The sequence below is a fragment of the Seriola lalandi genome, unplaced genomic scaffold, assembly GCF_002814215.2.
Source record: "Seriola lalandi dorsalis isolate HSWRI2012SDOR001 ecotype SW California unplaced genomic scaffold, Sedor1 jcf7180002054938, whole genome shotgun sequence".
NCBI lineage: Eukaryota > Metazoa > Chordata > Actinopteri > Carangiformes > Carangidae > Seriola > Seriola lalandi.
In genome coordinates, this window is record NW_019525490.1 from 81,149 (window position 1) to 107,253 (window position 26,105).

General features: G+C 38.5%; 1 protein-coding gene across 1 annotated transcript in view; it reads right to left on the minus strand.

Annotated features, from left to right (window-relative positions):
* Positions 1-4,786: 4,786 nt before the first annotated feature.
* Positions 4,787-26,105, minus strand: part of ipo11 (importin 11) — a 114,885-nt gene continuing 93,566 nt past the window's right edge. Inside the window, exon 30 of the mRNA XM_023393535.2 lies at positions 4,787-7,022. Within this exon, the coding sequence (XP_023249303.1) occupies positions 6,858-7,022 (165 nt within the window). The 3' untranslated portion in view covers positions 4,787-6,857. The remainder of the gene's footprint in view (positions 7,023-26,105) is intronic.

The following is a 26,105-nucleotide window of genomic DNA, read 5'->3' on the forward strand; positions in this document are numbered from 1 at the left end:
TGCACGCGGAGTGGCGGAGGGGAGTTGAGGTCCTTTTACAAAATGTTGCCGTTGCCATTCAGAAACAGAATTATCATCAAGTGATACATGACCCAAAAGCAATTAAATGTTTGAATTACAACAGTCACATAATCTAAACAACATTGAAATATAGTTATTGACCGGTATTCATTCATCGTGTGTGATTGGGTGGGCCTCTAGGCCGCCATGTTTACTTCCTACTTAGCAAGTGAAGCGCAACACGGAAATTGATCATTATTTCACTGTTCGTCATTACTACTGGGGTGTTGACTAATGTATGATGACACACATTTCAAAGAAATTATTAAAATATTAAATAGATGGATGGTTTCTACACTACCGGATTCACCCGTCCACCTTGACGACTTATTACTGACATTTTCCTATTTTAGCATTAATTGCAGCAGCTTTATTAGTGTGTGAAACACCTTTTAAAGTCAGCTGATAGGATGAAGACATGCCAGGACTGATGAAGACTGACTACTTTGTCAATATATAATCTAATCCAGTGAAATGTGTGCAACAGGACTCATTACAGAGCATCACAGTTTCACATTAGGATAAAAGAAGACCATTGTGCTCAAAACAGAGATCTCCTTAGGAAATCAAAAACAATCAGGAACAAGCAACTTAGTTTGAAAGAGAAAAAAACAAAACTTGGCATACTGTGCAGCAGAACAAAAGAACAAATGTTTAAAGGCATCAGCAGTCAGATGGAAATAGGAAATCCCATAGGTCACAAGCACCCTCAGTACTCACACATGATCAATACATTCGTCAATTCCATAGATCACCTATGTCTAGTGGCAGGGAAACCTTTACATATGTCCCCAGAACACACAACTCTTGACAGAAATATATTTTAACCTGCAAGGCCTTGAAGTCAGTCATAATTAAATAAGAAAATATACCTTTAGGACACTGTAGGACAGAGGACTGCAACATTTTAAAACCAGTTTATTCAAAAATATTAGCCAAACATCTCACTGCAAGCAGCCACACAAAATCTTTCCCTAAAAAAAGTCTAGAATTAGCCATTTCCTGTTTTAGATCAAGAAATATTTGATAACAGAATAAGAAAATAACACAAAACATCTATCCAAGCATGTCCAAGTTACTTTTGATATTTGACCTGTTTTTGATACTTTTCATGCTACAGACATATTTTAGTTGATTTTCAAAGGGGTTGATATCCAGCTTGGCATCACCCCAAGAAGTGTTGCGTCATATCCTGAGATATCTGGCACTGTAGTGATAAAAGTGTGGCAATAATCCGATTGAGTTGCAACTATTAGTCAGCACTATATAAGCAGGGGGAACACAAGAGACAGAACCAGACTACATTATTACCAGAGGAACACCTGTCTGATTAGTATTTGCTGCACTCCTGACAGTCTGCAGCACATAATAAATACTGCAATACTCTGAGATGAGATGAATATTCAGGCAATAAATCAATTTTCTCTGCTCCTGTCTCTGCTCTTCGACAGAATATGACATTTTATTTTTGTTGTACTCTCTGATCAAGCATTAGTTTTACTTTTCATCAGATATTTTGTTTATTTCATTATGCTGACATTCTGCTGCAAAAAGAGCAAGTTCTATGACAGCATTTTTTCACTTGTAATGATGGTGATTTATGAAAGCACTTACGGGCTCGGTTAGACATTTTGATGAGTATCAAATGCTTTCCAAAGAACTCAAAGACTTAAATTTTACAGTCGTAAATGCAGATACAGATAAACATCTGATGATTATTTTTTCAATCAATGAAATGTTTAGTTTTTAAAATGTAAAAAAAAAATGTCAAAATGTACATTCCACTTATATATATACACACACACACACACACACACACATATATACATATATATATATATACTGTATATGTGTGTGTGTATTTTGTCCATCGACTAATTATTAATCAAGATATCATTTCATCAGTCAAAGTTAAACACACACACTCCACATGGTGCTATTTATGCACAGCATGTGGTAATCTGTCAGTGTTATCTGAATAGAGAGAGAATGGATAAAGGCGTTTAAAAGCCATTGTTGGTTGCTTCCATACAAGTGTCTCATTTACCCTATGAAGCTCATTAATCAGTGGACTAAAGTGTGACACTTTAATCTGTGGACCTCTCACATTACTGTAACACTCCTTCGTGACGAACATCAGAAAGATGTTACGCACACATTCGGGTTCACACAGGGACATTCAAGCTTGAATACCCATGGTACCCATAACACCTACTTGAAAGGTTTGCAGTTAGGCCACATAATGATCACACATGCTTGGAGCCTCGGCTTTTAATTACAGGCTTCCACAGGCAGACAAAAACCGCCACTTCTAATCAGAGTCAATACAAAGAGACAAATAGGCAGTCACACACACACTGTCACTGATATTTTACTGCCACAACAGCCTGCACACAATCAGAATGACAGGTAACTGTCAAAGCAGAGGAAAGGAAGGACAGATTCAAAGTATTCCTAAAGCGTGCAGATGACCTGCTTTAGGCTCAAAGACGCAATGAAAAGATTTCTGTGACTTTGAGAGATGTCTGATGTTTTATTAATGTGTGGGTGAAATGAGGAGACAGACATTGACGTGGATGTCACAGCAGGCATCTGTGAGCAGAACTGCACATCTACACTTGTTCAACATGGAAGGACAAACAGGATCCAAACAACTAGCAAAGAAAACCTCAAACAGTGGATTGAAGTTCAGTCTGTAGAGTTATCACCAGTATTTGGGTACAAGTCAACTGCATTGGCTCAAAAGCAAAGGATGTTTTCACTATATTTTATAGACATTTTATAGGCAAAAAGGTGAGAGGAAATCTCAGATTAATCAATACTTAATCATTAGTTCCAGATTTGAAGATGATTATCAAATACAGCAGATACAGAGTGAAAACAATCAAGAAATACTGAACTCTTATTGCTTGAACACAGTTGGCTTTGTTTTCCTCACGAATTGTAACATATTGTTGTTGTTGTTGTGGGACAGCCAACATTTAGAAAAAAAATATTATTTAATCCTTGCTACTTGTAAAGCTGTAATTGTGTAAGGTTATTGATTTACTATAAGGGCAAAAAAGTATACTGTCAGCATCATACTGTACACTGTATATCCCCCATAAATGTAGGTACCTAAAAAGAAAAATAAACAATTACCCAAAGTTTTAGAGAGAGGGACACACTGCTTTGTAATGACAATCTTTGAAATGGGTAACTAATCCAATGAAGAACGCAAGTTATAGATTAAAACTAATCCTCCCGCTCTCCTCTGTCATCCATTCCACAGGATAATTAACACAAAGCCCCTCCAATAGTCTTACCATTCTCCAAAGGATTACACAGGTAGAGTACAGGTAGAGTGGGAGAGTAAAGATGAATGGCCGCCAGAGTGCCATTGATTAATTGAAAAAGCAGAGCGAGAAGTGAAGATGGTTGTAGAATGTTAAATTGTCTCTTTGCACTCTATAAGCCACTGAAGTGACCAGTTGCCAGAAGAACATTTATACTCGAGCACTTCAGACAAATGGGTCGATGGTGGCCACTGCTGCCTTTATTTTTCTTGGCCTTTGGCAAAAAAAAAGAGGTTTCTAGGAAAACTTATGGGAGAAGTTGTCAGCCTGTGTAAAAGCGTACTAGATTTATGTGCTTTGGGGAGCCTGGAGTTACTGAGCAGCACTGCTGGTTCAACAGCTACATACAATTAGAAAACTCTCCCACGTGTTTATTACTGCAACATTTGCTGACTGCTACAGCATTTGCAGAATTCTCCCTAAGGCAAAACAATGTATGGAAAAAAGTAATACTGCTTTTTATCTATCCGTCAGATAATATATGGTCATCTTTTGTGGGATAATACACTGATTTGTGCTATGTAACATTCATGAGCTGCTTATGGTATTAGTAAAGGAAATATCTTGAATAAATGCTGACCATCTCTGCTGGAAAGAACACCGATTATCAGATTACCAAGAAAGTAGCATGATGCTCTTAGTGGTATTATTTCTAAAAGACAGACAGAACAATGTGATGGTACTATAGATGATATTCAACCAGGAATCTCCCCTCAGCCAGCACTTGTCACATACACATAGCATTTTGTTTCTTCAGTCATTAGCCATGCCAGTACCATGGCTTCAAGAACGGCAGTGTTGGTTGGTCTGCCCGGTCATGGTGCCCACATAATGTGTCCTATTGGCATTGAGTGCACATTAATCTAATGAATGTCCCCTATAGGTAATCACTCAGCTGTACACTATACCTGCTAAACATCTGTGTGTTAGTAATGCTGATGTTACCATTTTGCTAAAAGTACCATTGTAGTACAGCCTTACTGTTTCCCAATTCATTTAGCTCCCTTACTCCCGGACCACTTTTCCTATCCTATGTTCCTGTTAGATAATCATCATCGTAATCATTCCTCTTTTTCTGAGGTCACTCCCAAACCGGTCATAGCATGCAGATCAAGTACAGAGCATGCATGTTACTGCTGACATGCCCCCTTTCTCCTGCTATCAGCATTTAGGTTGTCAGTGATGCAGTGTCCAGGGTAACAGTCTGTCTTCAAGTCTTGAGGTTTGTGTCAGTGCCATGATGGTCCGATCTGCTTTAAGTAAACACACTCTAAAGAACTGGGCAGCAAATACTATACTTTCAGAAACAATATGAAGGACTCAGTAGGATCGGTGTTTTCGGTCTCATGCATCTTAAAATCAAATCAGTAACAGAAATACACAGACTAACATTTTGCCTTATTACTGCATTTTATTGAAGGCTTTGGAAAAAGCAACAAGGATTATTTCCCATCAAAACAGAACCAAACTTATAACCAAAAAATATCCCTCTACTGCCTGTTCAGTTCAAAACTTCATAATTGCTGTCATTAACAGAATACGAGTACAGAAATCTTCTACTGTTAAACTAGTTAAGAAATTAACATAATAGTAAGAAAGATCTTTTTAGTTTCAATGATAGGTAAGGCTGAAAGCATAAGGCTGTAATTCTGACTGCTACTCAACTCTATCACAGTGTCAAAGGAGCTAGTGTCAGGATTATCTCCTTCCCAGGGAGGTGACCAACCTAATGAACCACGTTAATCCATAAATTCCAGAAGAATTGATTATAAAGGCAGGGTGTATGCTAACTTCTCTTTTTTTATTCTTCAAACCATCATTTTAGATGCAAAGTAAATCACATTTTTTCTTTATACATGTTTCAAATTAGAGCAAACAATTAGTTTCGACCATATTCAGATTCTGCATGAAAAAGATCCACATGCCGCTTGTATAAAGGTATTCTTTCAACTATTAAAGAACTTAAGTGCCAATATGCAGTAATTTATTACCTTTCTGCATAATATGTTTGCAAAACTTCCAAATAATCAATTGTTCTGAGGAAACCTACGAGGAGAACTGGTTCTTCTGTCAAATCAAAAATATCAAAGCTTAATTTCTACCACTATAAAGTCATCAAAAATTGGTCAAATCAGAAACAACGGCAGGGCAGCAGTACAGCTACACACAACTTTCTCTAAGAGTGACTCAGAAGAAAGTCACAGTGGCTCACAAGGTGACTTTTTAACAGCCACAAGTCAAAAATCATCAAATGTGTGTGGACACAACCTAATAGCATGTTATGTTTGCAGTGAGTTTTTTCCGTAAGATAGCACTGAGACATGAAAAATGGCAACAACTCAAGATGAGGGTCTTAATGCAACTACAGCCTAAACTGCACAATCCCGCTGCACTGCTCCAAGGCCTTCTATGACTGTGTTTAAGTATGATGATGTGTGAAGATGTACCATTGAAGAAAAGATGAAAAAATGTGAAACAGTTTTTGGTTATTAAAGTGCTCCGACACACCATCAGTTAGCAGCAGTATGTATATACATAAAAATGTGGTTCAGCACTCTTACAAATCACCATTTAAAAATTATCCATTCTATGGTCAAGAAACATTCCCTCTAACCCAACTCAAAAAGAAAGAAAAACACTCTTGGGTTCTCTCAGTAGTTATTTCAACTTGACCTCTGGTTATGACAAAACTTTTTAGTATTTTTTTTTTTTTTAAATGGAAGAAAAAGTAACACAACGTAAAAACAAAATAAAAAGTAAAATTTCATCATGCAGAATATCATCCATACTTTACATACATACAAAATTACATTTCTCTTTTTTTTTTTTCCTTTTAAGAATAGATTGTGTAAACACTGCTTTAGGTCCTTCAGGTTGGTTTTATCCACGTTTAGATTAGAATCAACTTTGTCATTGTGCAGAGTACAGGTACAAAGCCAATGAAATGCGGTCTGCTACAATCTGTACGTTTTTCCATAGAAAATTGTCCGAGGCTCCTGCTCTGGCACCTGCAGATGATTTTTGCTATATACTCCTCAACCCCCCCAACTTTTATACTATCCCTCCGATTTTCTACCCATTCCACATTAAAACCACAGAAAGAGAAGAAACTAGAAGAAATGAGTTGAGTGGAAGCTCTAGTGTGGTGATGTTTTATGTGGGCGTTTTAAAAATGTGAAAGTACACTGACATTTTTAAGCACTCACATAAACCCCATCTTGATAAAAAGGGATGTAAAGGAATCCAGGTACTATAGAAAGGGACAAGGGGTGGTAGCTGAGGACAGTCGACAAGGCTAGGTCTGAATATAGATAAGGCATAGCACGGGTAGAGGCTGGGAAGGTTTTGATCCACACGTCGGGCAGATTGTTAGCCTTTCCAGTACATCTTCAAAAAATGGGGGGAGAGGGTAGCATTAGGCAAAGACGCTTGTGTAAGGTAGTGAAGGATTGTAGATGTGATTCAGAGGCCTTGGAGGAACTCCTGGAGCTGCCTGACGAGCTCTGTGTCCACAGTCTCCATCAGGACCCCGAAGCCTTGGTCTCCCATCAGGGCCTGCTGCGCCTTCAGCTTCTCATAGACAAACTGCTGGAGGGAAACGCTGTGCACCGGGTCCTCCAGGGCCAACTGCAGAGGAACAAAAGAAATACAGGAAGTCAACTTTGTGAGAAAAAGAACATGGTTTACAAAGATATTAAATTTACTGACAGAAAATGAGCTGCTCATAGTTTCTCATGCACTGTTAGACACTGTTATACAGTATTCAACCACCTTGAAATTTCCTGTCATTGGTGGTATCGCACACCGAGTTCCGAATGAAATAAGTCAAGGCTTTTTGTCAACGGTCTAAATAAAATACATTTCACAGAATTTCTTGAATAAATGCTGCAAATCTCATGCAGGCATCATTTCCTTCTCTGTGTCCTCCCCTGAGTAAATGCACAGTGGCTGAATATTTTAGCAGCAAATAAAAGTTTGATTGTTCTTGGATATGTCTGCGCTGTTGTAGCAAATCTGGATTTGGGGATTTCCTTCTTTCTCATTCTGCTCAAGCTCACTCACAGTGGAAAAGATGGAGGGATTCAAGTGTAGTTTGGCCTTTCACATTATTGTTCTGTGGATAGTCCAGGTTTTATTTTGTATGTTGCAGTAGCCTGAATGTGTTCTCTTTACTTCACAGTCTGGATACTACGCCTAGCCTTTCCCAAATCTAACACTTTGCATTACAACTGAAGAGACGGCTCTCAATCTTACACACCTTTTTTCTGTAAACTCTGCCCTCCTGTCAAGTTGAGTTTGTTCAACGAGTGATCCCCTTAGGTGATTCTAAACATTCAGCCCAGTTATGCAATGCACAGAATGTTAGGTCAACTAAGATGAGGGAGAGCAGATACTTACATGACTCCAGTTTTTTGGGTGGATTACTTTCTAATGTCATGCTCAATTAATGACTTTCTTTTGAAGAGGGTGTACATGTAACTCGACCTAAACTGACTTCAAAACTGCCATCTTTGGTTTGCTGTGATGGTAAGGAAGCCCTTTTTGTAGTGTATCTGCTTACCTCATGGTCTAGAAATATGCAAAGCCTTAAGATATATATATATATATATATATATATATATATATATAGATTGTTTGAAATCTACCTTTAATCTGGAGCAAAGCTACATATTGCTTTCCCATGGTGCAGGGTTCTTGTTATTGCACAGTAAAAACACTGAATATCGAGATAAACCCTAAGCCCTGTACATTAAGTATATGACAGGAACAAATAGATAAAGCCATGTCCATACAGAGGCACTCTCTGACTATCTGAGCAACAATAAAGACATTTCTTTAACGGTAAAGGCTGTAACCTCCAGTTACCTTCATTTTAAAAAATATACTTTATTATATAATTAATATAATATATAATTAATATAATTAGACTGCTTGATAACTAATTATACTGTTAATTCCTGCTAAGGGTGACAATGCAATGTACCTGCAAAAGTAGCTGATTCACCAGTAACATCCTCACACTGCTTTAATAATAATATTAAAGGTGATAAATAATAATACTACATTTTATTTATAGTGTTTTTATTTATGGTGCTTTTCAAGAAACTAAAGGACCCCTTACAACACACACACTAAAAGATAAAATAGCAAGTGCAAGGCATAAAATACAACACAAATGAATAAATACGGTTGTATTGAACGCAAGTGTTTGAGTCAAACAGTATAAGCAAGTTTGAAAAGGTGTGTTTTGAGCTGGTATTTGAAGATAGGAAGAGAGTCAATATTATGGATGTCTTGAGGGAGTAAATTCTAGTCGAGGGACAATACGGCTCAAGACTCTAAACCCCACGGTAGTCAGGTGGACAGGAGGTGCAGTGAGATTAATAGAAGAGGAAGATCTAAGAGTATGGGCAGGTGTGCAAATATGGAGTAGATCAGAGAGATACAGAGGTGCTAGGTTCTGAAGTGACTTAAAAGTGAGAAGCAGAATCTTGAAATCAATACGATGTTTAACAGGGAGCCAGTGCAGTTGCTGGAGGAAAGGAGTAATATGTTCTATTGAAGGGGTTCTGGTAATGATTCTGGCTGCTGCATTCTGAACCAGATGAAGTTTGTGAAGGAGTTTGTGAGGAAGACCAGAGAGGATAGAGTTACAGTAATCAATGCGTGATGTGACTAAAGAGCGAAGGAGAACAGAAGTGCTATGGGTTGTAAGTGACCGTAAAAACGATTGATATTGCGTATATGGAAAAATTCAGCCCCAGTTATGTTAGTTATTGATATGGGCTTCAAGGTGCAAGGTGCTATCAAGGATAACAACCAAACTCTTAACCTGGGGTGAAGGAGGACCTATGACATTGTCAATGACTAGAGAGAAACTGTCAAGTTTGGCATTGGTAGTTTTAGTACCAACGAAGAGAACCTCAGTTTTTTATCACTGTTGAGTTTGAGAAAGTTAGAGGACAACCAGGATTCAATTTCCAGCAGACAGAATCAGTGAGGTAAGAGGGTGGAAGAGTGAAATTTGGCTTGGTAGACAAGTAGATATGCTTTAGAGTCACTTTTGACAAAAAAGGGAAGGAAAAACCAACTCAGACACGTTACCATATTTGACGTATACCTCTGACAGAACACCTGCGCTGGAGACAATGACTCAGTACATACAGCCGCTGCCATTCATTTTACACTAAGTGCAACGCTGGGAAAATAATCCTTGACAACAGAGTAAACAAGCAAGGAAAAGTTGGATGTCTGACTAGAACCGACACATTTCTCAGAGCAAGCACACCGTCATTTATTTTCTGTGGAGTTGAGCAAGAGCAGAGGCAACCACAACAGCACAGGAAAGTTTGAAAGCCTGCAAATCAATTAGAGAGGCATAAAAGTTTTGCAAACACCATTCCACGATAAAAACTCTCCTATGTACAATGTGGTCAACTTTTTCAAATAATTTATTGTGTTAAAAAGATAATTACATGATGTTTTTAATAGTATGATGTAAAAATTCTTTTATGAATTTGAATCTGAATAGATTTGTGTAGGTGTGTGTATTTGTTCGTGTGTTTGTGAACCTTGTTTGATTTCCCCAAAGATTAATTATAGTTATTATGTGATGTTACTTGACTCTCCTCGTCCAAACCATTTCAAAGCAGTTCAGCATACTCAACTACACAAACACATTATCACGTAACACACAAAAACTTGACATTTGGGCAAGATTGTGCACACTTACTCGCACAGGCCTCAGAAGAGCCTGACAAACCACCAGAGACAAAAAAAAAAGGAAGAGAAAGGAGAAAGGATAAAAATTTTTTGTGTCCTTTGAGAAGCACAGTATTGTAATGACAACTCTTGGTCTCTAGCCAATCACTGGAAAGAATACTTGTCATGCTAATTAGTTCTTTGTCATTACAGTGCAATCAAACTATTGAAGAGTGGCTGTTGGAGAGTGGCTTAATGGAAAAGCTGTCATGTAACCTGCATAATTACCTTCAGCACAAGAACCTGCCAGAGCTGTGTAAATGTGTGTGTGTGTATAAGATTGTAGCCTCTATTGCTTTACATAGCATAAGCAACTCTAGTGTGTGTGTGTGTGCTCTGACTCAAATATCAAGGCCTTTGTAAGCATTTTTAATGACTATTATTCTCTTTAATGTGGAAACATAAGAGGATACACGTCTGCATAAATCCCAATGAATATTAGAAGTTAATTCTGGTTCTACAGGATTACAGGCAAACAGAAGTCTGTAGGTAGAGTCTGCAAAATCTGCAACAGTGCATCCAATCAAAGGCACTGTGCATTGCATATGGACTGAATTACCTTCTACACAATGCCATAGGAACAAACTATATAACTCGGAGATTAAAAAAAAAAAAAAAGCGTGTGCATGAGTGAGCACCTCTAAGAGTGTTGGAAGAAGTAGTGTAAATTGAACAGGTTAAGATGTAACAGATGAATACACAGTGAAATTGAGGGAAAAAGCGGGATGTAAACAGGGTGTTATGAGTAAACATGAGCTTACAAGTTAAATGTTTTACATAGCCGACAAAAGAGTGCTGAGATAAAGAACAATATGCCGAGGACACCTGCCGTGCTGAGACTAATTAAAACAGATATAAGAGTGAAGCTATCAGTAAGATCAATAAGTATGATGCACCGACATCCCTGGGGAAAGAAATAGAGACATAGATGAGAAGAGGAGGAGGAGAAATAAAGGAGATGCGAGGCAAGAAGAAGGCAGAGGAGAAACACGAGAAGGAGAGTTAAGAAAGTGGAACACAAACAAAACACAAATGTAACAGGAGAAAGGAGCATTGTCTTTACCAGGAAGAGGCACGATGACGTTGTAGTAGAGAACACCATAAAGAAAGCTAATGAGGCAAAGAGGATGACGTGGGACGCAGAGAGAGCTGGCAATCACAGCTGTACCTCATTGTTCAGGACCACAGAGGAGGAGGACAGAGAGGAGTGGGCAACATGAGAGCAGACAGAGAGGAATGAAGAGAGACATGCACTGACAGGGCCTGTGGAAGCCCTCATCTCTATCGTGATCCCCAGACTATTGCTGCCCTTTTCCAAAGCAAACAAAGTGAAGAGTTCCAATGGCGCCATCAGAGCTGTTCAAAATTGGCCGTTGTCAGGTTTTTTAAGCATCTCCCACTACAGCGCACGCACACATACACACACGCAAAAGCACATGCACACAGGTGCACCGGCAACTAACATATGTTTATAGCTCTAAGTTGTCTGAGTGACAGGCCCACAAAGGCAAACAGGGGTATTCAAAACCAGGCACATGCCACTACTGTTTCTCTGGGATTAATCAGCAGCTACAAATTCACTGGTAATCAACTTACAGAATTAACACGAGTAGGCATATTAAGAATTTTTTTTTTTAACTTTCTGATCTCTCACACTTTTTTTTTTTTTTTTAATTTCCACTCCTCTCTCCTCCTCACTTCATTCCTCTCACAGTCATTCTTTCACCGCAACAGGCTGCTCTATTAAGCAGAAAAGCATGTTTGCACTGTAGCAGAGGACATTAGAGGAAACTCAGTCAGGCAGGCAATTGCTAACTGAAGTTCATGATGCAACAACCTGTACTTTTCCAGCTCTTATCTCATATCCCATGGTGCCTCATGTCTGACTCCAAACACACAAATACAGTACACGAGTTTGCGAGTGTGAGAGCACATGCAATCACTTCAGTGTGATGTAATGAGCTGTGGGAGTGTATGATGTATTGAAGTGTAAACCAAGAACTGTATTGTGTTCAGTGGATTACACTGCAGGCAGATGTTAATTTCATCAGCTAATTTATGACACATCATCTGCAGGCCTCACCAGCCAGTCGCCTTCAGCATCGCTGACTCGACCTGCAAGCTGCTCTCAAAGGATCATATTGTCCACAAGTGACTCTCTGTACAGGTTTTAATGATGTGAGGGACAACAAATCCAAGCGTTCGTAAGAAATGCAAGAAGCATTTTTTTTGTGGATTTCAATATAACATCAGCATAATCAGTTTAATCTATCTGAAAGGTGAAAAATACGACTCAAAAAATACTTCCATAATTGAATTGCGCATTTTTGTGATATTCAAATTGCTATTTACTATTACCTTAATGTTAATATTTGAAATGAGTGACCACAGAGAAAGTTAGAGACGACAGACGGTTGTCTACATAACTTTGCTGCTATACAGCCCCGACTGTGTCTGAGCAGCTATATAGACACAGCTGGTTACTCAACCTGTTAAACCTTCTTTAAGTCCCCTTCTGCTCTCTGTTCACAATATAGTCGATCTCAATATATTTGTTTCTACTGTCAGACAATGGGATAAGGAAGAAATAGCCCAGCAATATAATTGCGTTTTAAATGTCATCCCCAAGCTGCAGCGCCATGCTGGTAGATACATCAAATCTTTATTTTATCATTGTGGCACTGTCTCACAAAATCAACAGAAAAACAAGCTAATGACAAAGCGAGTAAGAAATAAATCTGGTCAGAGCTCATAAATGCTATTTATCAACATTTAAACTGAATAAGCAGGAGGTGTCTACATTACGTTTAATATTTTCACAACTTGTGGCACCGTGTTAACCATGTCCTAGCAGTCTTTGACTACATTTTCTGCAACCCTGTGTGTAAGATATTGTGACTCTGTCTATCCAGTGCAGCGCCATGGGGGAGCTGCAACCAAACCACAGTGAAAAATTAGGACACTTTCAAGTGCTAATGCTACACTGTTTTATTACTTAATTTAAAAAAAAAAATAAAACAAATAGAAAAACTAAAATAATGGGTTAGGTTGAATAAAGAGCTGCTATAGAGGACTGCCTAGTGTTGAAGGACATATGAACATGTTTGATATTACAACTGGAATGGAGAGGCTACTGTAATGTTACATGAATGAGTGGGAGAAATAATAAAAACAAAGGTGACCAAAAACAGTGTGCAAACTAGTGTGATGTGTTATGATTGAGAAAAGCTATTATTTAAGGATCCATTGAAGTGCAGAGCCACAGTTAACATTAAGTTCACTCCGTATGATTTACAGTGGTGTGCCGCCCTCGTCTCGTCGTCCAGCCAAATGATGATTGACAATTGATTAATGCTCACTTCTGTTTTTCTGTTATCTGCGTAAAACAACTATGCAAGCATTTCTCTTCTCGCAGCATTTCGGCAGTTGCCTACTTTAATCATAGCCTTCATGTCTCTGTTGTTAATGTTAACCTTTCTGTCTGTCGAAACAAAACATACAAAAACAAAACACTGTGCAAGTTGGTGGAAACATAAATTAAGTCATAAATGAAGTATTGTTAATCATTTCATTTATATACTTGTTGTTGTGTTACTTCTTACTAAACCCATTCTATACACATACAAAGCACCTGTCAAATGTTCAGTGGTCAGTGATGTTTCAAAGAGCCAGATTACTGGTGTCCAGGATTTCAGTTAATGTCTTGTAAATGGCGGACTGGACTCACTCATGCACAAATCAGTTAATCAATAGCCTAATTGAATGACATTGAGACCTATAAAACCTGCTGCTGTCACACATGGATACCATGGTTACCATAGTGTCTTCACAGCCATTTCTCCAGTGTCATTTCACACAGAAGAGATATTGGGTCAGGCTGTACTTTTCTCCTGCTCCTCTCCTGGGGCAGCAGGTGGATCTTATTATTTTACTTTATATCAGACATCTGTTGAAAGGTTAATGTGGTGCCCAGCATGGTGTACACGCCTACAACTACACCATCTTTACTTCATACTTTTTTCTAGGTTGAAAGGCAGGTAAGTGCAAGAATAATTTCATACACTGTTTTGAGTTTTCCTCACTGCAACACTTTACTGTCATTAAAATGCAGCAGTTGTGTGGTTGCACCTGTTTGTTTAGTATTATTTCCGTTTCTGGAGCATACATTGCCATGCCATTGCCAATGATAAATGTTTTACAATTCTGAATTCTCAGAGGCCCTGCCCACCTAAAAAAAAGTGGGAGGAGAAATGCTGGCAATTACATCATAGCACTCACCACAAATAAGAACGGATGCATAATTTATCCCATTCCTCGGAGGTGCAACACAGACAACAGGGGCGTCAATGATTTCAATCAATAATAGTCTGCACACTCTTCTCTTAAATATAACTATATGTCTTTTTAAGAAGCAAGAGTATATATATTTCTACTGTAAATCCTGTTGGCAGCAGGTACTGACACACTTCACCCAGGTGTGGCAAGTTGTCCATGAGGCAAGTAACAGTTTTGTTAAATTTTAAAGTCTGGACTGTCAGGGAGGTGAAACATAAGAGTGATCAGGGCATGTGGATGTGTGAGGAAAATATAAAGGCAGCAGAAAGACAGGGGGGGAGTAGATGTGCAATGAAAAGAAGAAAGGAGTGTGAAGAACTATAGCTACAAGAATCTTGTAAGTGGAGTGAAAACAAGGGAGAGGGAAAAAAAAAAAAAAAACCCACCAAGGGATGAATTGAAAGTACAAAAGCAATCTGCATAAAGATAGGGAGCACAGTCAACCAGATATTCCTGTCAAGGCAAAAATGCAGGGATAGGAAAGACAAAACCAATCCAGGATTGAGTAAAATGAGAAATGGAGTGAGGATGATGAGAGGAAAGGATAGAGGGAGAGTGACATGCCCCCTGCTGCGGCTCACTGATAAAGAAGCAATGGTCTTCATGCCTCAGAGAGAGTAGAAGATAAATGAGAGGCAGAATGGAAAGAGAGAGAGAGATGAGATGTGAAGAAAGGGGAAGGGGTTTGGTAGTTGACTAGTGAGCAGATGAAGAGGGGGAAAAAAGAGCAGAGACAGAATGTAGAAGTAGGCGACATGTGCTGAGAAGAGAAAACTGTGCTTATGACAATGATAATGATGATGATGCTGTGCGCCCATGGCGATAAAACTTTTTATGCGCTTTTACCTGAAGTAAATTGCCTATTAAAATAAACTTTATTCATTTGTATTGTCATTACTAAGATTGCCCTGGTGTAGGCTAACATTTTTGGTGTTAGCATTTTTTTCTATGACCAGTGTTGTCATGCACTCAACTGATGTGAGGCTCCACAGCTTCATAACTCCATGCCAGTAATGTGGAATTTACACTCTACTCAAGATTTACTTGCAAACTAAGTACGTCCCTTTGTCTGTGAAATAAGCCTGTTGGTGCCAACTGGCTGGATAAGAACACAGCCTGGACGCAAACAGGTGATAGTGTGGATCAAGATACAACAAAACAAACAAACAAACAAACAAACCAACCAACAAACAAACAAACAAAAGACAAATACAGTAAAAGGTTTGTTGCTCCAAAACATAAAAAAGATGTTATCAAACACATTTCATCAAACATATGGTTTAAAGAATAAGTCCAATGCTAGTCTGTTTTTGTAATTAACAAATCCAACAAAAACACCAAAAGCAACAATGAGGTGCTGCCAAAGTCTGATACAGCTTATTCTGTGCCAGACACCTCCATTTTCCAAAAATGATTAAAAACAAGTAATTGTGCCTCATTGTTGCACTGTGTGACTTGTTCCTTTATTCCCGTGAACGTGGGCACCGCTGGTCGTTAATTTTGAGTCGATGCCACAAACACCGTCTCAGTAGCAGATCAAATTCAGGGCTGAAAAATGGTCCCCAGCAAATGCACTGTTTACTCCTGTTTGAGTAACAATTCAGTAGGAACCAACGGGCTTGGCGGTGAGTGCCAGAGACAGGCTGAGGAAGTTGGGAAATACTGAGAGGACTGACTAATGCATTGTTGGTTTTGCTCTATTCATGGGATTTGTTGACAGTAGAAATGCAGCATATTGCCAGCCTTGCCAACATTTGAGGTGGAGGAGAACTTTAGAGGCATGACCGTCTTTGATTATACATGTTGAAGAATAAGGGATACGAGGGATTGTTCGTATGCATGTATGCCAGAATTTAGGGAAGCATATGTGAGACTGTAGCCAATGGGTATTACGCATGAGAGTGGAAGTCTCTCTGCATGTGTGTATGTGTTGGCAGAGCTACACTGGCCTGGTGGGAATGGGCCTTTATGAGCATCCGAGTCTGACATTAATCCTATTACCTAAGGCTTCTCCCACTCCAACTCACGCAGATATCAGCTATCTACTGGTGTCCCCACATACACTGCCCGGATTGAAGGACACCTACATACTTGTACATACAGACGCATATCTATATCTATTTGCCTTTTCTATTTTCATTGTATTTTAAATATAAAGGAGAGATCACAGAAAAACCAACCAGGTGCAGATGTTCAAACATAACTTCACTTTTACAATGGAAAATTCAGACTCTCAGATGATTAATTATTAGGGCTATATACAAGGATATGTGGCCAATTCGTCAAGGATAATGACAAAACTGGAGTTGCTTGTATGAATTGTTAGCTAGGAATGGCCTCAGCAATTTGACCCATGTTCATCCGTAAGTTTCTGTCGCAGTCCCCTAGGCCTGGCCGAGATAAGCCTAATGACATCACAGGGGTCGTTTCTTTAAACCTGACAAAGCACTGTTTTTACAGGCTGTGAAAACCATGCCATGTAAACTGAAATTGGTGGAATCTCCCTTTATAATTAATCTAAATTACAATAAGCACGATTAACCTCATGACTGGATTACATGGCTTCTAATTGCCCCATTTATAACTTAGATTGCCATTTCTCATTCAATGATCATTTAAATTATTGCAATTTAGACTCATTTGGCCGCTCAGACATTTTTAGCTAATTGTGTGAAATGGATTTTTTAAGTGAGAGAAAGTGATATATATGTGTGTTTTAGCTGTACAGTAATGTGTTGATGTAAACCCCCTCAGTCAGGATCTCTAATGACTGTGTCTAGGTTCATGGCTCAATGAGTCAGCTCAGAGGACACGAGGAAGACCTTTAAGTGGGAGAGGTGTTGGTAGTGAGTAGTTCTAGAGGCCTTACCCCGACACAAAGTACACACTAAAAACACCCTTAAGAATGGGAGGTAACAACTGCAAAACCACCACTGCTCTAGGGTACATATCGCCACAATTATATATCAACAAAGACGGTGGTCCAGAAAGTTGGACATGAGAAAATGGGAAAATACACATTGTGTAACAAAACTACCTCCATGATCTCACTAAAGTAAAATGTGGCTATGGGACACTTTCCAATCTGGGAGGGCTTTGAGCAGTACTTTAATAATAAAAAATAAGTAAATAAAAAAAAAAACATTGTTTCACTGCTGAACATTTAAAATGTGTTGCTCCTCTGACCAAAAAGCAGTATCACTGCTGGTGTGGTCAGAAGTGTGCTCTGTTGCGTCTGTAACCACAACCAACAGTAATGCCGCAGTGTACCAACACACAGTGGAGAACACACCTTCATCACAGCAGCAAGGTGAGATGTTAAAGCACTTGAGGTCAGCAAAAACAAGATGTCAAGCTGGTGTTAATTTAGTGTTGTTTTTATTGTAGTTTTGTCCTTCCACTCAAATTACACCAGCCTTTTCCACCACTGATCTTTATTAGCACGTCTCTCCAAAGTAAATACATTTGAAAATGCTGGATTCCAGTATTGAAGAAAATGTTTGTGTATTACTGCCAACCTTTAACAAACATGGCAGAAATACTTTTGCTTAGCTGCAAAACTGACAGACTATACAGACTTTTATCAACGACAGTATTTCTGCTGTCAGTTGACAGCACAAGAACAAAATAGTGATTTGAAAGGCCCTGGTTTTTCCAGTTTCTTGCAAGTACAGGTTTTGAAGTACCAAAATCCAAATTTTTTATACTAAAAAAAAAAGACAAAATACCCTTAAAAAGCCAGAACGCTTTGTTAGTGACAACACCTATAATTTGTGATTAGCCATGCTGAAACATGGAAGAGGCAATCACACAGGTGGAGGCAACAGAGCAAAGCTTTACCCTGATAAGACGAAGCAGAAAAACCACCCATGTTTGTCAAAACACCCAATCTTCCCAAACATGCTCTTCAGCAGATGATAGCAGCACTACAAAGCAATGAGTAGAGATTTGTCAACATTTCCTTTGTTCGAAAGCACACTTTTCCAAGACATTGAAAATGCTAGTGTGGATGTAGAGTATTTCAATTTCAAATTTATTCACATTAGTGTTGACATGGTCTAAATAACAACTTGCACGGACCAGATAGAAGAGAAACCAAACAGAGTGAGACAGAACAGTTAGCCGAGAGCTCAAGGTCATGTACATTCATCAACGTTATTTTCAGGGACAAAGGCTGATCAACCATAGAGAAAAAAGACAGCAATATTAAATAGCCATCGGGAAAGATATAGGAATTCAAAACAAGTTTAGGACAGGAGAGGTCAGTGCAACAGTCAGAGAAACAAGAGCAAGAACCGGAAGAGAGAGAGACCCCCACAACCCCCAAACACACACCTCACTCTCCTTATCTTAGGTTTCATTAGTTCATGGTCTCTCGACTTAGAGGGGGGATTAAAACTTGATTGCAGTAATTTCCTCACCAAATGAGGCAGCACAAATTGTAATACCCTAATTAGTATTATACTAGAAGGCGTAAATGTTAGAACCCTCTAGTAGTGTGTCATAACGGTGAATGGTACCAACCAGATATCTTTAAGTGTAGCAGTGAGTGTTGTGATTATTGGTGTTGTGATGGACAGTAGAAAAAAAAAAAAAGAGGAAGCTGCATTTTTGATACAAAGTCAAGTGAATGTTTATTACCCTTTGAATGTTTAAGTGGTTTTTCAGTGCACCTACTGGTCAAAAGCTGCCAGTTAGAGGCGTTCCCCATCTGACATCAGCTGTGTTTACAAGCAGTGACTGCCCGGGCGTATTTTCCAAACTTACCACTTTCCTTTAGAGCCTCTCCTTTCTGCCTCACAACAACACAGAATAACTCTGAGTTTTTACTCAAGTTGACGGTTAACATTTCTTTGCCTCAGTTTGCAGTGTCTGGAGCAGATGTCCTTACGTTTCTTTCTGTACACATCTTTCCATTAACAATTCAATTTCTTTTCGGTGTAAAACACAGCTGAACAGCTGATTTCATCACATTGGCATCAGTGACCAGGGCCTGTAGTTAGCTTAAGTTTCTGGAGAGTGTTAGTCCAAAAGCACAATGTATTTGTGCTGAAATGTATTAGATAAACTATTAAACTGTTTTTTTTTTGTTTTTTTTCACATTTAATGCCTTAAAAGGAATGCATAAAAAACTTTCATCGAGGCAGATATTGTCAACTGCACCAAATCGCATCAATACTGTAAATAATAAAATATGAGTCTGGGGAGATGCCTATGTTTATGGGGGATTGTAAATTAATATGTGCACCAGTGTGACAACATAGAGTAAAGTAAATGTGCCGAGTCTTCAGCTCAATGATCTTCAAAGCTGTTTTTCTTTAAATAATTATATAGTGATTGAATGCAGGACATGAAGTTAGCTTCTTTATTTTTGTTCCCTTCAAATCTACACAAATGCCATTAAAATTAGTTTGAGGACAAAGCTTACAGAGTAAGAACCTGAAGGATAGTCATAGACTGTCAATAAACAAAGGGCTATAAATCATTCTGGCATCAATCACTTGGCTGAGAGATTGGCTGTGACTCTTGCAACTGAGGCTTTGAGCGACAAGCTGGGTCAAACAGTGAAATGCAACATCCTGTCTGAAATCTGCTGTGCCATCTGCCAGGCGCTCAAGGACCAATTTCTGCTTTTGTAAGATGGGACTCAGGGGTGGAAGAATGCAGTCAGCGATTTGGGCAGTTTGGAACTTTTGAAAAACATAATAGTTATAACGAGGGAATGCAGAGGAAAAAAGGGAGCGCTCAGACAGAGGAAGAGCATAATAACTCAATTCTTTGTATGTTATTGTGATATAAACTTGAAATCAAGATTTATTATTAATGACATCAACAGATGTCTGCAACACAATTGACATTTGTGATACACTGTGACAACTATATTTGTGCTAAATTGATTCACTTCAATTTATAACTCGGGATTTTGAGGTTTGCAAATATATACAATATACAAGTCAAGCTAAATTTAATGTGTTAGATATTCATTTATTTTGACACAGGCCAACACAAGTGCAAAGCGGTAGGACTTGGGCGGGGAGACTGTGTGGGCATCTCCAAGGGCACCTGTTATTTTGGTTCATGTTGGTGCAGCAGCAAAAATTGAAAAAAAAAAAGAAATAAAAAAAAGGAAAAAAAGGCTGGCTGAGGAAAAAACATAATTTGGCGGGTGTGCTGATTAATGAATTCACAGTCACATCACTGGTCTCATTGCTCTGAAACAGCTGTGCCAATCCCAGTGACGCATGACGACAACAGCCCAACAAATGGCAAGAGGCTTCTCCAGAAAATCATATTGTTGCCTGGATGGTGCTGAGCGGCGTTATATGAACACATAGCACCTAACTAATTTAAAATGTTGATGAAGCCAATTATGTGACCACATCAATCCGACGCTATTTCAGTTTTATTTCTATTCTAGCTTACGTCATAAACACAAATGATAATTTTCACTGTAATAGATTTCAAGAATAAAAGATGAAATGCTACATTTGCTAAAAAGTTGAGAATACGGCAATGACGCACAGGACTGATTAGCAGTTCTCAGAATAGAATACTGCGTCATAATGGACCAGTCTGATGTATGCAGTATTGTATGGGCTTACTTTGTAGCAGCCTGTTGTCATTCAATAAATGGTGCCGGGGTGTGATTTGAGGCACGTGTTTTAATAAAGGTGAACACAGTGGACAGCCACACATGATGACACTGCGCTCTGACGTGGAGGGTGCAGATTTATCAGCATATCCGTCCTGCTGCCTTAAATGGCTGCAGCGATTTTGAACTGAAGGAGAAGCTTTTCAAGCAGTATGAAGCAGCTGTGGACAACAGACACTGTAAGAATCAGTCATGCTCATTTACAGATAGATGGAGATTTACAGACATTCCTTCTTCCAGATGATTGGTTAAAATGGTTCATTTACCTATTCCACATTATTATGTAATTGGTCGCTTGGTCACAGGAGAAAAAAAAAAAAAAAATCAAACTCCACAAATGCTGTTGACACTCAGTCATGCAGTCTGTTACAGACAGACATTTTTTACTTGGCTGGTCTGTGTGGTTATTAGATAATAATGTAACCGAGCGTCTTGGGTTTGCCTAACTAATATTGTTAGGCGAACAATATTGAGACTAATATTGAGTAATAAAATAATCAACGGGACATAAAGACATAGTGTGATGAAGAGCAGCAACACCCTCTTTATTTTGACTAACACACTTCAATTCCAGATGAGGTCAAGAAAGTGATGTCTCAAGGCACTGAATTCTCATGGAAAGAAGAATGAATCATTTCATGAATTTTGATGAAAAAACGACTTTGACATTCAATCTCAAAGGTATCCTGTGGAGTTTGTGACCACTAGTAGCACCTTGGAGCAGTGTTTAACGAGTTTTCTCTGTGATATACACAGAAAATTCCTGCAAAACATGCATGACATGATAAACATCCCTTCAGCCAGTTTCACACTATTCCACTGATCGACAGTTGGCCAAAATCGTTGCAATGAGCCGACAAAGGCACTCGAATGCATTCAACATGTTTGTTAGATGTAAACGATACAGTGCATACAATACATTATGTAAACATAACTTTCATTTGTTTACAGGTCTCCAACAGTGGGTTGGAAACTGGTTGCAATGCGTTTTCCTCACAGTAACACCGGTATGGTTTGCTCTATCTGATTTGAAAAGTTTTTATAAAACTAAACTGTGACAACAAATAAATAAGAAAACATATTTATGGAGTTTTTTTTTTTTTTTTTAGGTCAAATAATTTTTCTTACTGTTTACAGAGAGAGAGAGAAATTAATTATTGCAGAAAAAGAAATAAGATCAGACTTCTCTTTCTTTGACAATACCACTGAGATATCTGCTTTCTTATTCTGCCAGCTCATTTCAAGAGAGAATCTTATTGTATCTGTCAATTATAAATAAATTTAACAGCTTAGTCATTAGTTAGAGGTACAAAGAGAAAATCTCTCCACAAGTAACTCTTTTGGTAAAACTGTTCTCCAAGAAGTATAAAATTCCATGAACCAGGTCTGGTAAAATGCTAGTGCAGAAGCTGTAAGCTTTTTGAGGTCCCGTTCAGGTCAGAGATACACTGGATTGACGATTCCACAATGCTGGTGAACAAACACTTCACGTCAGACAGAGAATATGTGCAAGTCTCATATGCTTGCCCGAATCTGGCCAAATCATGACACAGACTGAGAAATATCCTGAACAAATAAGTGTAGCTGCTTTTATGCATGAGATTTTGAAGAGGAAACAATATTAAAAAAGATCAGACTGTGGATGTTGTTGCTTTGACATTTCCACTGTGCAGCATCCTTTGTTCAGAGAGGGCTGGTAGATCATAAGAATACACCTCTGATCTTTTTCACCTCCACAAAAAACTAATAAAAAAAAAAAAAAGTAAAAAAAAAGAAATTTAGCGATTTATCAAGTTAGTCTAAATTATTTTAATGATTTATTATCATGCCTTTGCTTGGTGGTTTTGATCTTTGCGACACAATTGCTTGCAGTGCAGTTCTGTACTTTTGAAAAAAGTAAAAGTTTGAAAACGTCGGACACTCAACCAGATACTGTCAGAAGTGCGAAAAGTAATTTTCAAAAGTTGAGCCAAAAGTTTTGCAAACTATCCATTGGGAATTTGCTATATTGTGCTGGACACCTCATTCTCTGCGGACTTTCTGGTTTAACAGCATCTGTTGTGCAGCTGCCAGCCTTACACTTGCAGCTCATTATCCCTTATCAGACAATACTGTTCAACTGCCGGCAATATGCCAATGATTGTTGTACTGTAGATTAACATTTGCTCTGTCAATTCAGGTTAATGCTTTATTACTTCATTTACGCTTTATTATTATATTAATAAATCCACCTGTCACAAGCAGAGACCAATAAGTCTGGCATTTTTTCACCTGTCTGACAAGCCCTGAATCTGAAGTGAACAGGACTAAGGGTGAGAATAAATAGGAAGCAGCGTGAAATCAGACTAATTTTTCAGCTCTCCCAGCAAACAATCAAAATCACAGATTGGTTGTAATGAGCCACATGCAGAATGAATGAGCTTCACACTGGTAATCATGATGTATTAGGATCAATTTAACAACTGTGAATTGTCAGACCAAAGATCGATTATCCTCATTACTTGAACTTGAAGACTAATTAACTCCCAATAAATCCAAAGAGCTGACAGTTGAAAATACTAAACACACTTTTGGCTGCGTCATCATGTGATCCACTCAAACGTGACATTAACACAATGACAGGCGTAATGACTGCAGATGTAAGTGGACAAAATGATTCTAGCATTCTCTGAGATGCAAGCTCTACGTTTTAATATCTGGCTGCTCTTTATAACAGCAGGTTCCAGTCTTGTTAATATGCCACCATGGAACAGTTTAATCAGTATGGCAACACTAATGATAGATGATTAGGAATACTCTAACAGTCATCTCAGAATCCTTAAAGGCCCTGAACATCCTCACAGATGTTGTCATTTATTCTGGCTGATTAGACTCTTGTTAAGGCTGAAAATGGGCCAAACTATGTTGGAATAACATGAGGCAACCAGACTCCATGAACATATAAGAATGATATTTCCCACCCTAAAGCCAGGCAGACACTGTACAGATTAAAAACTATTTTAACCCCGACTGATTTTAGAATCGGACAGAATTTCAATTAGTTGTTGTTTGAAGTGCAGATTGAGGGGGGTCATGACCCCCAATTAATTACCCAATAAATCAATGATATGGCTCTCAGACAAGCGGTTGGATTTCTAGCATGTCAGAAATTTTGGTTGGCTGTCTTGTAGTTTGTTTTAATGTTATTAGATTAGTATCAACATTTCAACATTTTTCTTTTTTTTTTCCTTCTTACTTTCTGTTCATAAACGAATGAACATAAAACTGACGCTGCATTTCTCTCTTTTTGTGAACACTGAAAACGCGGTCATCTTGTCTTAATGAATATTATTGGAATTGTCAGTGGACAACACTGACGGTGGGTTTAGTGTTTCCGTTCACTGTGAGCATCCACGATGTTGTTGGTCAACTGATCTGTACAGTGTGAGTATAAAATTGCAGGTTCTGGATGTGCAGGTTGATTAAAACATGTAGTCCGAGCTAACACACTTTCCAAGATTGATCAAAAGGACAGTGCCTGTCCAGCTTAACAGGTGCAACAGAGATGATGAGTGAGCCTGAGCCTGAGAGGCGTAATCAGCCAAATCAATTAAAATCACCTGTGCAGGTTTACCACAGGTGCACATGGCCTTTAATGGAGCCTTGTCATGGCAGACATTTTGACATGAAAAGTATTTAAGAACATTAATGATGGCTGCTTTCTACTCCAGAGAGGTCCATTTTGTTGCATGGAGATGCATGCTGGCTTGCATGTTACCGGGATGTTTAATAAAACTGAGTCATCATTAATGTTATTAATAACACAGGTGCTTTTCCAAATCAAAATGTCTGCGGTGAAAAAAGTTCCATTTCACTGTGAAATGGTTGAAAAAACACTGCAACTAAATCAAGAGAATAAGCATTGTACTGCTGTGTATGGTCTCTGGGTTACCTTGCTCCCTATTGCCGTTATCCCATGGACACTCAGTTGAGGAGAGCTTGCTCTAGGCATTGCTATATTTTTTTTAGGTTTAATAAGACTGGCCTTATTGTAGCCTACATCGAGGGACATTCAGTGCCTTAGACATGCTCCTGTACCCTTCACCTGAATGGAACTTGCTGCACATCGCCAGTAAAGTTGCCACACTCACATTTGGATTTTTCCTTTCTCTTTATTATGTGGATGCTGTAATTTCTTTCCGTAAAATTCATTCAACAGTGGTTATGACCCTCCAGATACAGTTATGTTTCAACACTCAATATGTAATTTTCTGCCACTTGGGGTCTCTCCATGAAAACAATAACAAAAGACTGAGTTTTGATACATTGTGAAGGAGCGTGGAATCAACTCAATATATATATAACAGGCCGAGTCATTTTTAGGCATTTTCATGCAGAAAAGTCACATACTATAGATTTAAACATAACTCACATTTAACCCTGAAATCACTTGCGATACCTGGAGATTACCTGACCCACCTGGTCTGTCCAACCAGTAAATAGAGTCAACACTCGGACAATCACTCAGTTTATATTTCATATTTGTATTTAATTTTCATTATGCTTGCTTTTAGAACTTGTGTCTTTAAATGATGGTTGAACATCTGCAGTGGTTCACTTTAAAAAAAAAAAAAATCCATCCATATATACAGAGTACAGTGCCTACACTGTATATAACCCCATTTCTTTTGCATGGATTAAAATCTAACTCTACTAACAGCCATTTATAAAGCTACACTGAGCCTGTTCTGGTATAACCCCAATAACCGACATACAAGCTAGAGTCCCTTCAAAGTCCGTCCATGTAATAAGCTGTGTTAGTGAGTAACCCTGGAAGCAAGTTTTCCCTCTGTACTTAACTTTTGGTTAATTTAAGAAGTGGTAAACTGCAACATATTTGCAATACTGTATTGCCATACTCTAAGAGCCTACAACTCCCAGTACTCTCAGGGACAAATGGCTGTAAAGCTGAGAAGCGACAG